The following is a 15,793-nucleotide window of genomic DNA, read 5'->3' on the forward strand; positions in this document are numbered from 1 at the left end:
ATAAGTGAGGGAAGTTTTATTTTTAAGTTGTTAATATTTTAAACAAGTATCTGATCATTTATATAGTAACACGTGATGTACCGTCTCATGTTTGAACACATTGAAATTCTCTCCATAGAGAGCCTTACTTTCAGAGATTCTTCTTAGCGTTTCTTTTTATTTTTCATTTTTTAATGGTTTCATGGTTAACTTCAAAATGTGAACAATCGAAAGATTCGGCAGCCTCGGACTTGTTCATCTCTTCCTTTTTCCATGGCCGCCATACAATCCGTTAGATTTGCTGCCTGATATTTTTTACCCTTTTTTGTTTCTTCTTTTGTGTTTACATCGTTGTTTTTTGTCTTAAATCTTCTTCACTGATGTGTTCTTGCTAATTTGTGCTTTCTCAGATGTCAAATCAGCTGTTAACCCAACAAAGTTGCTAACTTCTTAATACTAACTAACCCAGCAAAGTTGATAACTGCTTAATGTTAATTATTAATCTTGATGTTTTCGGAAAATTTGAACGTAGGATCGTAAACGGTTATTCGGCGCCCATAACATCTCTCAAATGTCTTACATGGCTTTTAAGAAGCTTATGGTGCAGAAAAAGGTATTTTAGTCAAAATGATTATAAGATTGATATAATTTTTCATTTTGGTCATTGAAATTTAAAATTGATAGAAGTTGTCTTAGAATTTATTCAACATTAATTATTTTAGTAATTCTGTGAAAAATCTTTATTAAATAACTAAAATGATAAAAATACCATCAGCTTAATAAACAATGAGTCAAAATGATTTGATAAAAATTGAGGGTATTTTTGTCATTTTTCCTTATTTGATGAAGATTTTTCACGAAAATATCAAAATGATTTAAGGTGGACAAACTTAAGGACTAGTTCTATCCATTTTAAATCTCAGAGATCAAAGTAAAGAGTTATGTCAATCTCATGAACCATTTTAGCTAAAAAAAACTGCTACAAAATGCCACAAAAATATAGTTTCTTTATACAGAGCTTTAAAAAACTGATTAAAATTGAGACTTAGTTCACAACTTTTGTTTAAAAACACATGATTATATAATAATATGACATTAAAAAATCAAATTACACTTATCTTGTAATTAAATATGTGCTAGAGTGGGCTGGACATGCTTCCTTGTAGGGGTGGCTTTGTAAAAATCGACCTTCTTAACTTTTTTTCATGAATGATTAGCCTAGTAGGGTTAATTTATTGTGAGGTTATTTACCCAAGGCAATGTAAATTTTGACCTTATATGGCCATGAAAGTGACATAAAACGCGTTGTTCTACAAGTCACATCCAAGATAAAAAAAATTAAGAATGTTTGCCCCTTAATTTTTGTCCCATCATAAGAAAGCTAGTGGCTTTAGCTTTAGGAGAGAATCTAGATCCATTGTGTTGGTTTTGATTGGGATAGGAAGAGCAAATTGGAACTATCACGAAATTATTATTTAGAAATTAATGATCTTTTAGAAATACTTTTAAAATAACTGAACGTACTTTTAAAAAAAAATAATTTTAAATTCTAAAAATACTTAAAGTGCTTCCAATAAAAACCGATGCTTCTTGTAGGAAGCACTACAAGTACTTTTCTAAGATTCACTTGTATTTTTACTAAGGATTGATTCTAAAAATATTTTACCAAAAACATTTTTAGTCATTTTAAAAATATTTCCAAATGAGTCTTCAGTGTCGTTATTTCATGAAAAAGGTCTGGTAAGAAGACCATCAATTTAAACCATATTTTGTAAATCATATGACGTGATTGTTGAAGATTGAATTATTATTTAAATGTTAATTAATGTGCTTATTTTTTATTTGTAACACATCACATCGTTTATGGTCTAAAAAATGGTTTACCTAACATTACTCTTCATGAAAATGTCATTGTCACTTACATTATTAGTGTTAGTATTATTATTTTTATACGAGTGAAATTGTGGGATAGAGAACTCAAAATGAGAACTGGATAAGCGATCTTGCGTGCAAGGATGAATTCTTTCAATCACTTGTGCTGCAATCCCCTTGTATTAAGGTAATCTTATTGTATATAATTTCAAATGTGACTGTATGTTGTTTGATAATCATTTCGTTTTTAGTTTCTTTTTTTTCTCTGTTTTTTTGTTAGAAAGAAAAGGAAATGCAACGAGGGAATGAAGGGTGAACAAGGATAGCAGAACGGTGGTGACAAGATGTAGAAAAATGTACATAGAATGGTACAAAACATAAAAACTAAAAACAATTTTAAGTAGATTTTCATTTCTAGTTTTATATTTTCATTTCGTATGTCATTTTGTGCATTTCTCCGTCTTCTCTCCTACCAGACTCCCTCTATATCCTTGATTAATCCATCATTTCATGATTTCGTCTAGGAAAGTGTGGAGTTTTAAATCCGGAACGGATGGGTAAAAACTCAACACCTTATCCGTCAGGATATTGGATCACATGCTTCCGGTGGATATTCATTCCTCCGGTAGATGAACTTAAATAAACCCCTAGTTGCCTTAGATGACTTTCAATAAGGGTGGTGATCAATTTGGTGGTAATTTTTTCTAAGCTGGTTTAATTAATATAATTATCCTGTACTGATAAGGATATTCTGCCCCTAATTGTAATTAGCTCACTAAACATATGTTGAACTAATTAGGTTCCATTTGTTGTCCATCTTCGGCATCATTTGATTAATTGCTTTGCTCAATGCTGATGCACTTAGATATTCAATACAAGGGTACAATTAGTCCCTTTCTTTACTTCTATGTTTTTATCTCCTTGGTGCTAAAACGTAACTCACTAATTTTATAAAATATAGTTTATTAAACATATAAAATACATGTAAAAGAAGATACGACTAGTTCAAGCTCACAATTCCATATAATTAATTTTGTGATATATATTTTTTAAATAACAACAGTCTTCTCGTCCTTCTCGAAGGAGGAAAGTTTTATTTTTAACTAATGTGACATTGTTTCACCAGGTCATAAGATAATCGGGATAATTCATTCTTTTGATCATCATCGAAGAATTATTTCTAAAAAATTTATTTCACTTGGAGTCCGTTTAGTCAATCATATGTGTCGAACAAATCAACAGTTATAATAACAAGTAACGTCCTTATGATAAATCGGTAATTTGTTTGATACACACAAACGACTAAGCAATCTCTTAATTAAATGAGTTTTTTATAGAGATGATCATTGTATGATGATGATAGCCTAGAAGAGAGATCATATTGGCATCTTTGGCTTGGTCAAAATTAACAGTTGCAGGTCTCTTTCCATTAGGTTAGTGTTTATAGCCCGAGATTAATAAGAACAAAGAAATAAAAACAAATGCTATAAGACCATTTCATATTCAATCCTACGAAAAAATCTTCCTATTCCCCACATATAAATATGCACATTAGCATCAAAGCCTCCAACTTCAACTAAATCAATCACTTGCAAGTACAAAACATAAACTCAAAAGAACTTAATAGCTAGTAGCTAGAAATGGCAAGGAAGAGAAAAGTTGGTGAGGGAGTGGAAGACAACAACGCTACTTCAAGTGAGGGAACCATGGGTTGGGAAGAGATGGTGAATGAAGCTTCCGCTGTTGCCGAGCTAGGCGGAGCACGTAGGGCGCGAAAGCGCTTTGTTGGTGTCCGGCAAAGACCCTCTGGAAGATGGGTGGCCGAGATCAAGGATACCATTCAAAAAATTAGGGTTTGGCTAGGCACCTTTGACACTGCTGAGGAAGCAGCTAGGGCTTACGATGAGGCTGCCTGCTTGCTTCGCGGTGCCAACACCCGAACCAACTTCTGGCCTTGCTCCCATTCGCCGTCTTCAACCCCGGCGCTCCCCTCGAAGATCACAAACCTCCTCCTCCAGAGGCTGAAAGCAAGAAACAACGCCAACTCTTGCTCTCCTCCTTCTTCTGCTCCTCTCCCTATCATCAACCACCAACACGATCACAATCTTCACGAACAAGCAGCAAAAACCGAATTCTCTGAAACATACACGGATTTCCTCAACGATCCCGAAGATTACTACATCACAAGCAGCAACAATCATGACATCATCACTGATCATATCAGTGCAAGCAGCATTGACTACATGACATCGAGCTTAGAGTCATGCTTAAATAACAAGGAAACTGATCACATAGAGTACGGTAACTTGAGTGAATTGGTGCAACAGACTTACAGCTGCGGAGATGCAAATTTCGTAGCAGAAGGATCGGAGGAAGATGTTGATCCAGAACAAGAACAAGAAGAGGAAATGAACGGAGATCAAGTTGGAGTTATAGACTTCCAGTTTGTCGATGATATCGGAGCATCCAACTCAAACTGCTACTCTCCATCGCCTTTCGAGATTGCTGAGGAGATAGAGGAGCCGGTTCTGGAGGCTGAGAGCTACACCGACGAGCCTTCGATGCTGAGAGCCGCCATGAAGAGAATGAAGTACGAGAGGAAGTTTTCGGCTTCGCTCTACGCCTTCAATGGGATTCCCGAGTGTTTGAAGTTAAGAATCGGATCGGTGAATGGGAATGGGAAAGGTAGAGGGGTGTCCGAGTGTTTGAGCAACCTTCAGAGAGCGTGCAGTAACAAGAAAGAAGAGGAGGTTGTTGTTGCTGTGGCGGCGGCGGGGGAACACCAACGAAATGATTCGAAACAGGAGGAGCAGGGTTCGTCAATGGATGTTTCTCTGAGTAGTGATGGTGAATTGTCACTCTGGAGCTCACTTGATCTGCCGCCAATCTGCTTTTTGTCAACTAATTAGTTCTTCTTCTTTCTTATTTTTTTACCAAATTCATGCTCTAATTTGATTCCACATATCAATCTGGAATTCCATTCTTTGCAATATTTTCTGATATTCTAATATATTTAAAAGAAATAGTGAATTTTATGTAATTCGAACCTTGGGTTCAAACTTCGACCCGATGAAGTAATAATAAAGGAATATGTTTTCCTCAAATCATTTTTTTTCCTTCTGTGTTCATTACCTTTGTCTTGTTTTTGCCCCTTAATTCTTTTTTTATTTATTTTAATTCCTACGTGTAGGAGTACAGAAATCATTTCCTATGATTCTTTAAAAAAATATAACAAATAAATAAATTAGTAGGTTTTATTGTATATTTGATTCAATAATTTGGAAAATTTGAGGTTTTGTTTCGTGCGTATTGGACATAAGCCAAGGGAAGCACATGTTAGACAAACACAGCCCAAAACTAATAATTTGCAAGGTCCCTTTAAAATTATAGCAATTCAGAGAGTTGATGAAATATCCAGTTAGAGCGGTTATTGACCAATTATAATTAGATATCGAACTTTTCATCTATATGTCGAAGCTGACAGTAGATTAACACAAACGTGGTGCAAAGTGATTGTGCTTTTGCACACCACAAGAGATAATAACAAGCAGGCAAAACTTGAAGTAGACGTTTCAACTGATTTGATATTGATGATGGTAAATCATTTACAACTACAACAACAGACCCTTATCCTCAGTTTGATGTCAAGTTTTCTGCTGGCTCCAAGTACTCTATATCTCTACTTTAAGTTTCTTTCCAAGTCTTCTCGAGCCTTCCCATGTCTTCATCTACCCTTTTTGACTTGAGTCTCTGTCTCTTATCGTATTTTCTAACCGGAGCATCTACAAGTATTCGTTTCATAAATAAATTACAGTACTTTAAAATACACTTGAATTGTATAGAGGGATTGCATCCTCTCCTGGGCACAAGCTCAGGATCCTGCTGACCAGCCCACGTGATTCGTTGAAATTTGATCCATCGGCTACAATTATTATAACTTTTAGAGGGACCCTTTGTTTATAACCGTTGGATCAAAATCCAACAGTTCACGTGAGCTGGTCAACAAGATCCTGAGCTTGTGCTCAGGAGAGGATACAATTCCTTGTAAGGATATGTCAAATCATTTCTCCAAAGGAGGTTAGTTCTTTCTTTCATACCAATTTGTGTTCGTAAAGAGGAGAATTCAGGACAGACCCACTTCATATACCAAACTAGAAATGACTCGGCAAAGGCCAGTGTTGAATACTGGCTCAATAACAACACGATTACCCATATAAAACTGGGGAATGCGACGGAAATAAGTACAGCAGCACAAACTGAAGGGCAGATTATATATACACGTTGAAAAGGTTTTTTCACGAGCATCACGATAGATTCACAGAGGACTTGTTGAAGGCCTAGCTCTCTACCTCTAAAGTACACGAAGTTGGGCAAGGAAAGCAGCACAAAGATCCAAGAAGAGAAACTGCGGACCCTGAACCCTCTGAAGATCAAGCAGGTACTTCTCCTCCCGAGTTTTGAAAAGCTGTTAATACCCAAAACAGCGGCAAAATATGTCAGGATTATGTTCTGGGCAGATGCTCGAGCAGTGAACTCCTTTAATACCAAAGACAATAGTAGATTGATGACTGAATGGAACTAGAAAAGTATGGGATTAGGGAGCGATCTAACAAAAACTTACCTGCACTTCAAACTTGACCACATTTGGCATCTTCATAGCACCATCATTTTCGATGATGCTGGACTCATCTCCAAAATAATGGTTACCGTGCACAGGGTTGTCGATCATGCCTTCGTTTTGACCTGTATTGTCAAAAACCCACCTACACTTCATGTTGTAGTGTCCTATCTTCTTCCAACAAACCCGCAATTCTTGTAAAGCTTTAAGGACTTCTGTCATTATTTCACGAGGATGTGCTCGAGACTGGTAATAAAAGGCAGCAATAGATCAACAATAATCATATCAAAGTTTGAAGTTCACTCCATTGAACGTCTAGAAGAGTTGCTCCCAAATAATAATACTTGGCCAAAAGTCAAAGAAATTTAACCTGAAGTCCAAGAGCCCATTTCCTTTCAACAGGGAACTGTGGTTTAAAACCCATTCCTTGATACTCCATATATCCAGGAAGGCGGTGCCCAACAGGTGAAGCAGCAGTCTCACTTTGCTGCATACGATTGAAACCACAATCCTGGACCACATCAATAAAAATGAAACACAAATTGTGCCAAATCTTGACAGAAACTGAACAGCAGAGAAGAATATATGATGAGCTTGATAAAAACAATTCAAGCTTTTGAATAAATTTGACCCAATCATGTCACGTAAATCTTGGCCTAAATTATGTTCGTTCACAAATGTATCATATTCCTGTATCAAATGCTGTAAAAGTTCCCCCTAACTTCTTTCTTCTTTCACGTTGTTAGATTATGGCCAACAGGCTTAGTCTTGGGCCTTAAAAGAGGAAATTTTAGTTTCTAACCAAGCTGTTGGTATAATATCAAAAACGGAGGACACATACCACAGTCTCCTGAAACTCAGCTCCAAGATAGCCACTGGATACACGGAAACGGTTGTCCAATAACAAATAGTATGCAACTGTTCCCTGAAACATGATGCAGATAGTAAGTCTCAGTTGGAAAATCAAGAGGATGAGTTCCTAAGGTACAAACCTCATTCTGTACTCTACTACGTAGAGACTCAACCAGATGGTTCCTGTCAAATCCCATCTTAACTACCTCCTGAAGAATTTCCTCATCAATCTGCATAAAGAAAGGTGACACTTAAGAACGTAAACTATGGAGTACAGTGAGCAAGGATCAGCTACGTGTTAACTACTTGTTACATTAAACTATGGACCAAAAAACCGAAATATTTCACAATTCCATTTAAACAATGTGGCAAATATCACTTGGCACATCTTGAAGAACAAACCAGAGCATTTATTATAACTGCAATTTACAAAAGTAAACAGAAGATATAAATAAACCTTTTTTGCTTGTTGCATGGTGTCTGGTGGAGGAACAGCTAAATAACGAGGAAGATGAGCCTGGAACCATGCATGATGTCGAATCTCAGGAATGGTCATTCGCTTCATTGGATCAACTACAAGCATTCTTGGAATCAAGTCTCTTGCACCAGGTGACAAATGACTAGGAAGAGTGTATATCCCACCCTGAAGACAAAATGACATAGGCTTAGGTCAGATAACTAATAATCAGCATGCATATAACTATTTGATTCATGCTATGCTATAGCTTGTTTAATATAGATAGTGAATGGAAAAATTGACTGTCAGTGGACACAAAAACCACAACAGAATTTGATCTTAATATAATTCGAAAACAAAAGGAAAATATATCCGATGAAAACTGAAAAATCAATTTTATAGCAAACAAAAGAACCAGATCTAGCAATACCTTTATTTTCTTAAACAAGTTTGGAATATTTTCATCATCAAATGGAAGGGTGCCACAAAGAAGAGCATATAGTATAACACCACAACTCCACACATCCACTTCAGGCCCAGCGTACAGCTTGCCAGATATAACCTATGAAAGATGAAACAGATGTATCATTGGAAAGAGAATTCAAGCCAAGATACAAAAATAATGAATGCAAACTACACCTAACTGCAATCTTTTTACCTCTGGAGCAGCATAATTCGGGCTGCCGCAACTTGTCTTGAGAAAATGGCCATCACGCATTATGTTGCTCAGACCAAAATCAGCAATTTTCACATTGCATTTGGAATCCAGAAGCAAATTTTCGGGCTTTAAATCTCTATGAACAACCATATTCCTGTGACAATACTCTACGCCAGATATTATCTGCCAAAAAAAATATTAACTCATATAAGAAGCAACACAATAGTAAAATAAATACGACAAGACAATTGACAAATCACCTGTTGAAAAAAGTTACGAGCTTCATCTTCCTGCAGCCTACCCTTCTCTACTATATAATCAAAGAGCTCCCCAGACTTCACATACTCCATCACGACATAAATGTCGGATGGTGTTTCAATGACCTCATAGAGTCGTATAATGTGAGGATGCATAAACAACCTCAATATTTTGATTTCTCTTCTCACTGCATCAAATTTAAGGGGAAAAGGGAAAGATAATACAACCAAGTCCAAAAGTTTAATATTCTGAATTCAGGACAGAACTCTATATTAGATAAGACAAGTAATCAAATTCATCCATCGATTTACAAAGATAGAGGGCTGACCTTTCTCTTCCATTTCCATGTTCTTTATTTTGCGGCGGTTAAGGATCTTGATAGCAACTTTATGTCCAGTTAATGCATGCTCTGCAATTTTAACCTTTCCAAAAGAACCAATACCAAGAGTCTTTCCGAGCTTGTAATTTGGTAAATAAGTATCTGCACTGCTACCACCACGGCCAACAGGTCCATCCATTTTCCTAATCTAAACACACAATCGAATATTCAGATAAATGTACAAGAGATAACACAAGGTTACATTCTCATTAGGAGTGTTAATATATAGTCTATACCAACAAAATATCATGCAAGAAGATATCTCTCAGCCATAGACATCCTCATGGTCATGGTTAGTGGGGAGAGACAATAGCGAATTTATGTAATAAGAGATGCACCACCATATAATGACAGTTAAGGTCACATAGTAATGTCCATATATACTTTTGAAAGATACCTCTTAGTCATTGATCAAATCAAAAATATCGAATATACCCGCTTGGAATTTAAAAAAGTAAGAATAAATTTAAGACCTGAGAATTGTATGATACATATCCTCACTTTCAACTGGCTCCTATTTTATTCTTAGTTTAATTGTCCCAACTAATCGCCCCTGGTTCCATATTTCACACCCTTCTCTCTTTCTACTCCGGCTCTCTACTCTAGTTCTTCAAGTGTACATATAGAATTACTCAAACCCCACCAGAATGGGAAAAGCAAGGCACCACACTTGATTTCACACACATAAACAACATAAAAAGTTTGAATTTTTCCGTTACTCCAACACACCACAAGAGCAAAAAGCTATCTATCTTAGAATTGCCCTCCCATCGCCGATTTCGATATCAGTCATGTAAAAATCCAGAAACACAGTAACTTCGAGGAATATAAGCAACAACAGGGGAAAAAAAAGGAAATTGAAAAACCCCCACTTTCAAATTAGAAACAGAAACCCATTTTCGGCACAAATCAATCAGTAAAATCTTCAGTCAGAATAAATAATAATAATTCCCAATTTTGTAAAATTTTCCCCCAATTTTTCCAATGGTTGCCTAATTCCAAAGAAACCCAACAAATCCAGCAGCAACAGATCTCAGAAACCACCAATAAAAACACAGAATTGGAAAATTATACAAACAATCAAAGATTCATGCAATTCAACACAAACACATAATACAGAAAACAAGAGAGAGAGTTACAGAAAATTAAACCCGAAATTGAAGTCGCAAATACGCAAGGCGAAATGGGTCTCTTCGAATTGGATTGAGGAAATTGCAGCCTCAAAGACCCAGAAACTCGAAAAAAGGGATTACCTGTTGTCTTTATTCTTTCTCGCTTCGCTTCCCGACTTTCACTCACTACGCCACCATCAACATCAACTCGTATTAATCTAATTTACTAATCTTAATTAGTTCCTCCTCAAATGACTGATTCGCCCATCGAAGGTCGGTGAAACAACGGTGAAAGTCACTTTCCGAGGGGGCAAACTGGGGATTTCATATGATTGTTCTTGGAGTTTCATGTATTTGGTCTTCGTTGGATTTTCAACTGTTTTTACAAATTTTTCTGCCAACTATCTTGACATGAATCGAAGTTTTAAGTTTGACCGAAATAACAATTTTTTTAGTTCTTAAAAATTTAGTAAGTTATTAATTAATAGAAGATAGCCGAAATATTTACTTAAGACAAGAAATGTTGTGAATCGAATCAATCTAATTTATAAATTTTCAAGTATTACACTTAATTAATTAGATATTTAGTTGATCTCATATGCATTTATTCTCTTAATAAGAAGAAAAAAGTAGATAAATTTTTATATCAAATTTTTTTCAGTAACTTTTTTTTCGGCATTAACAATAGTTAAAAAGTTATAAAAAAAAATAATTTAACCAAATGTCTATTTTTTTTTTAAAGGGAATCCGTTGGTAGTTTCACCACAACAGTCTACTCTACAGTAGGTGAAAAGACTTACAGAGACCTTTCAGTTTTCTCTGATATGATTCATTAGTGCCAAGAATATAACCCATAACGTGCCTCCCCTAGCCACAATCGTTTAATTTGACCAAATTGATGAATTGATGAGGACTTAAAAATTTGGGCAAAAGACTGTTTACTACCCTCATGTTTCGTGGTTTTCAACATTTAGTACATCAAGTTTTTTTCGTTCCAGAGTCATACTTAAAAGTGTAAATTTTGGGACAGTCTCATACATCCGTTAGTCAAACTGTTAAATCTGCCGTTAACAGTGACGTGGCCCTCATGTGAACAATGACTAGGCGCCACGTGTCATTCATATGGAAATTTATAAAAAAAAAATATATATATATATATATATATATATTATAAAATAATAAATAAATAAATTTAAAAAAAAAAACGTTTTTTTTTTTTCTCCTCCTTTCTTTTCCTTCATCTTCTTCTTCCTTCTTCTTCCTCTGAATCTTGGTAGCAGATTTGTTTTTTTTTTTTTTTTTTCTTTCTTTCTTTCTTCTTCCTCCTTCCTTCTCCTTCTTCTTCTTCCTTCTTCCTTCTCCTTCTTCCGAATCTGCCCTTTTTTTTTTCTTCTTACTCCTTCTTCCTTCTCCTCATTCTCCTTCTCCTTCTCCTTCTTCTTCGAATCTGACCAGTTTTTTTTTTTTTTTTCCCTTCTTCTTCCTCGTTCTTCCTCCTTCCTTCTCCTTCTTCTTCTTCTTCGAATCTGGCCAGTTTTTTTATTTTTTTTTCTTCCTCCTTCCTTCTTCTTCCTCCTTCTTCCTTCTTCCTTCTTCCTTCTTCTTCTTCTTCTTCGAATTTGCCCAGTTTTTTTTTTCTTCTTCTTCCTCCTTCATCTTCTTCTTCCTTCTTCTTCCTCCTTCTTCCTTCTCCTTCTTCTTCTTCTTCGAATCTGCCCAGTTTTTTTTTTCTTTTAATTTTATAATATATATATATATATATATTATTTTATAATTTTTTTTTTAAATTTTCACGTGAATGACATGTGGCGCCCAGTCATTGGCCACATGGGCGCCACGTCACAGTTAACGGCAGACTTAACAGTTTGACTAACGGATGTATAAGACTGTCCCAAAATTTACACTTTAGGTATGACTCTGGGACGAAAAAAAATTGATGTACTAAATGTTGAAAACCACAAAACATGAAGGTAGTAAACAGTCTTTTGCCCTAAAAATTTTAGGGAGCTGCAACCTATGCAAAAGTTTTAAATAAAATAAAATGTCACACTTATCACACGTTTTATTGCAGAAAGAAAAAGTAAAATTTAATTTAGTGATGATTCCTATGAACTCTATAAACTATGGAAAGGGATCCCTTCCACTACATCCTACCAATCAATAAATCCGAACTTTTGAAATTTGATCCAACGGCTAAAAACGGGAAGCCGTTTAAAAGTTATAATAACTTTAGTTGTTTGATCAAATTTCAAGAGTCCGGATTTGTTTATTGGTAGGATTTGGTGGAAGGGATCCATTCCATAAACTATAACGTTGATGATTTCTATAAAACATCATTGATTAGGATAGCAGTGATGACATCGTTGATTCTGATCTACTAAACAGACCCTCCATTTTCCAGTTCATTCACCCCTCCATAGCTCCAGGTTTCCCGCCGTAGGCCGGCCGGCCGGCCGCACATTTCATTCACCCCAACTAGGGTGTTTCATTCTCACAGTTTCAATCAAAACATTGAAAAAATCGACATAATTTGGCTACAATAATATGAACTACAAACTTCTGCTGGATAAACAGTTTTACAGCCTACAAGCCAGAAAAGCAAATCCCAGTACAATGAACTACGTGCGTGCGCCACTGCTTCAATAGCAACAAGTCATTTAAAAAGAAGTAAATGGAAAAGAAGTTACATATGGTTCGTTCATTTGTTCTATACAATATGGATTTTACATGACTGTGCCTCTCACCGCAAGCATTATTTGGAAATTTGAAGGCAAAAGCACCCTAGTAGTCCGGAATGGAGGCAAAACGGTATCCTTTTGCACCTCTCCATGCATAATATGCAATTCGTGTCTCATAAAAGCCTGCAGGTCACAATATTTTTAAAGAAATCAGTCAGTGAATCGATGACCTGAAACATGTATGAAGCATTTGCATAAGTTAAGACTTAGAATCAAATGAAACCAGTCAGCATATCAAAGTTCACAAAAGAATTTCAGAAAACGTCTCCAGATAGCCAATTGCCAGACTCGTAAACAGTTTACGCTTTACTCCTAAGCTCAAATAGTTACATCAAAAGAAATTCAACATTCTACCAAAGAGAGTAGAGGAAATTCAACATAAGAATTAGGGAATTGATATGAGGCTATCGATTTGAGAATCAAATGCCGTCTCCTCTAACCAAATGATTTAGTATTCCTTATCTCTAATCGTATGGTGAGGTAATCGATAAGACAAATTTTCCAATGCTTTGAAATGATTCATTCATTCATATTAAACTCTAAAATTATTGAATTATATATATATAGCATTCAGTATATAGTCGGATCAGTCATATAACTCTAAGTTGTCACAAAAGGTACGTAAAATTAAAGTACGGAATGGAGATATCTTTAGACATACCTGGGAGGAAGGTGAGAACCCCAAGAGCTAAAAGGCCATAGGCTTGAGCCAGCTCCCCTCCCATGTGACCGGTGAAAATGAAGTATGAAAGAAACAGAAGCAATGATCCAAGAGAAAGCAGGAAAAGAGCAAGAACAATGGATTTCCACGGGATTTTATCAAAAGACTTTGGCGTATAGTCAAACCGAGGGTCATTGGGGCTTCCATAAACATCATCATCATCCGTAGCAAGAGGACTGTAACGAACATTGCGCCTAGATGCCATCACCAAGGATGTTCAACAAGACCTGAGGATCAGAACGGAGCAGATAACTAAAACCGTCTCACAACATCTTTAAGGATAAAACGAACGGCCCACCTCCTCGGCCAAGGCATATGGGAAAATGAAAAACAACCTCAAACAGCATTTTCAAGTTACAACACTGCAATTAAGGTGGCATAAAAACGTCGAAACCCATAAACCATATGACAGGAACTTGACAATGCAAGATTCTATTTTTTTTCTAAGAATTAAGAAATGCAACCAATCGAAGACTATCATATCGAAATCTAAACGACGGTATACGATAATGTATACTCCTTCGAACAAGGAAACAAAACTCTGCATACAACAAGCGCAGGCAAACATAGAGAAACTGTTTGAAGCACAGATTCATTGGCTGAAACAAAAAATAAACAATTTGCAGAACAGTAGACAATTATGTTCAATTAGTCATATGAAGATCAAAGTCAATTAAGGTTAATTATAATACAAAATTCAAGCACAAACACAAAAATAAATTAACCAACAAAAGTACTCATCTGAAAAAACAGGACGGAAATAGTAAAACGAAGCATTGGAGGGCCCAAATGGATCCTAAAAAGCAAACCCAGATGCTGAAATTGCAAGAATTTAACGAATCTACTAACCTGAGACTTGCCCTTTCAACCGGCGATTGAAAATTTGAAACTTTTCTGCAAATTCTACAACGAAAGATTGAAACTTTCCTCTCAGTCGGCGAGAAAAAAAAAACCCCAAAAACTTGACAGAAGGGATGGAGATCAATTAGGTTATGGTGAATCAGTAAACGGTGGGGAAGAAAATTCGAAGAAGAGGGCAGAAGGGACCCGGGATGGAGGGAAGATTTGGGTAACTGGGTTAACGGGCTCGGGTGAGTGAGCTAGTAAATGGGCTATTGTTAAAATTCAGATAAGCCTAGCCAAGAGTCCAAGACCACACAATTTAGTGTTCTTGTTTTGTTTTTGTTTTTTCAAAATATTAAAACACACCTTTTAAATTCCGTTTGATAAAACCATATATACATGGAAGAAATGATGGATACAAGATTGGAAGTAGGAAATAAAGAGGAAAGTGACTAAAATAATCATTTTACAGTGTGATTCAAATATCGACATATTAATCAAATATCGACATATTAATCAAATATTGACATATAACTTAAGGATAATGCTAGACAGATCAAATTTGCAAATCAAATAACATGGTTATTAGTGATTGAATTATTACTTAAGTGTTGATTAACGTGTTTATTTCCTATTGGAGACACATCATTTGGTTTGCAAATTTGGTTTAAAATTTTGGTCTCCTAGCATTACCCATAAATCAAAAGGCAACTAGCAATTAGTGAAATAAGTTGTAGACATCTAGCTCTTATGACATCTCTAGAGATTATCAATTTTGTAAGAGTGACCAGTTTAGTAGAGATCGATGCCAACTTATGTTAGGTAAAATTAGGTTGGTCATCTTGTTACCATTGATTTTCCTAAACCTAAACCCTAAATCCTAAACCATTTAGAACACACAGAATGCAACTAGCTAGTTTAGGGCAGCTTAACCAAAAAATAAAAAATGCAACTAGGTATATAGCTTTCGTATGAGTTGACTCGATCAAAATGTATATAAAATCGTATATAATTGGCTATGCATGTCCGTATTTGAACCCTGGAAAAGGAGGGAAATTAAATTAGTAGCCATGAGAGTTACAATGGGGAATTATAATAGAGAAAGAAACGGCACAAGAAAGAACTGGGAAGATCATCTTTAACACACATGAAGTTTCCAGCAATGTCTTGAACAAACTGGAAGATATATATTTCGATATAGTCATTCCAATTAGAATGAAAGGGGCATGTTTAATATATTAAAAGCTTCATCGTTTTAGGATGCTGGCTTTATATTTATAGACATACATATTATATAATGCAGCAT

At 35.6% G+C, this 15,793-nt stretch overlaps 3 protein-coding genes across 6 annotated transcripts; 1 reads left to right on the forward strand and 2 right to left on the reverse strand.

Annotated features, from left to right (window-relative positions):
• The first annotated feature begins 3,491 nt into the window (after positions 1-3,491).
• Positions 3,492-4,966, forward strand: LOC126610904 (ethylene-responsive transcription factor ERN2-like). The gene has a single exon (XM_050279064.1). It carries the CDS (start codon positions 3,492-3,494, stop codon positions 4,758-4,760), a length of 1,269 nt encoding a protein of 422 aa, XP_050135021.1. The 3' UTR covers positions 4,761-4,966.
• Positions 4,967-5,914: 948 nt separating this feature from the next.
• LOC126610903 (SNF1-related protein kinase catalytic subunit alpha KIN10) lies at positions 5,915-10,393 on the reverse strand. 4 transcript variants are annotated; one of them, XM_050279062.1, is made up of 11 exons: positions 10,327-10,393; positions 9,023-9,221; positions 8,697-8,881; positions 8,437-8,619; positions 8,209-8,340; positions 7,779-7,964; positions 7,462-7,551; positions 7,311-7,394; positions 6,840-6,980; positions 6,473-6,715; positions 5,915-6,316 (listed from the first exon to the last, which is right to left on the reverse strand). In XM_050279062.1, the coding sequence occupies exons 2-11, from the start codon at positions 9,210-9,212 to the stop codon at positions 6,203-6,205; spliced, it is 1,548 nt and encodes a 515-aa protein (XP_050135019.1). In that variant the 5' UTR covers positions 9,213-9,221; positions 10,327-10,393; the 3' UTR covers positions 5,915-6,202. The 4 variants fall into 4 exon arrangements, with proteins under 4 accessions (XP_050135019.1, XP_050135018.1, XP_050135020.1 ...); XM_050279061.1 differs by having other exon boundaries at positions 10,225-10,384; XM_050279063.1 differs by having other exon boundaries at positions 6,840-6,956; positions 10,213-10,360.
• A 2,303-nt stretch (positions 10,394-12,696) lies between these two features.
• Positions 12,697-14,727, reverse strand: LOC126610914 (uncharacterized). The gene is made up of 3 exons (XM_050279075.1): positions 14,494-14,727; positions 13,585-13,871; positions 12,697-13,046 (listed from the first exon to the last, which is right to left on the reverse strand). The coding sequence occupies exons 2-3, from the start codon at positions 13,847-13,849 to the stop codon at positions 12,967-12,969; spliced, it is 345 nt and encodes a 114-aa protein (XP_050135032.1). The 5' UTR covers positions 13,850-13,871; positions 14,494-14,727; the 3' UTR covers positions 12,697-12,966.
• Between the last annotated feature and the right edge of the window lie 1,066 nt (positions 14,728-15,793).

The sequence above is a fragment of the Malus sylvestris genome, chromosome 17 (genome assembly GCF_916048215.2).
Source record: "Malus sylvestris chromosome 17, drMalSylv7.2, whole genome shotgun sequence".
Lineage (NCBI taxonomy): Eukaryota > Viridiplantae > Streptophyta > Magnoliopsida > Rosales > Rosaceae > Malus > Malus sylvestris.

Bases quoted from the DNA above. Each gene is read 5' to 3' on its own strand.
- LOC126610904 (XM_050279064.1), top strand. From the start codon at position 3,492: ATGGCAAGGAAGAGAAAAGTTGGTGAGGGAGTGGAAGACAACAACGCT.
- LOC126610903 (XM_050279062.1), bottom strand. From the start codon at position 9,212: ATGGATGGACCTGTTGGCCGTGGTGGTAGCAGTGCAGATACTTATTTA. The intron at 6,716-6,839 runs GTTAAATTTCTT...TTTTATTACCAG, and splicing joins AATGGGCTCTTGGACTTCAG to TCTCGAGCACATCCTCGTGA. The intron at 6,317-6,472 runs GTAAGTTTTTGT...GGGTATTAACAG, and splicing joins TGGTCAAGTTTGAAGTGCAG to CTTTTCAAAACTCGGGAGGA.
- LOC126610914 (XM_050279075.1), bottom strand. From the start codon at position 13,849: ATGGCATCTAGGCGCAATGTTCGTTACAGTCCTCTTGCTACGGATGAT. The intron at 13,047-13,584 runs GTATGTCTAAAG...TGTGACCTGCAG, and splicing joins GGTTCTCACCTTCCTCCCAG to GCTTTTATGAGACACGAATT.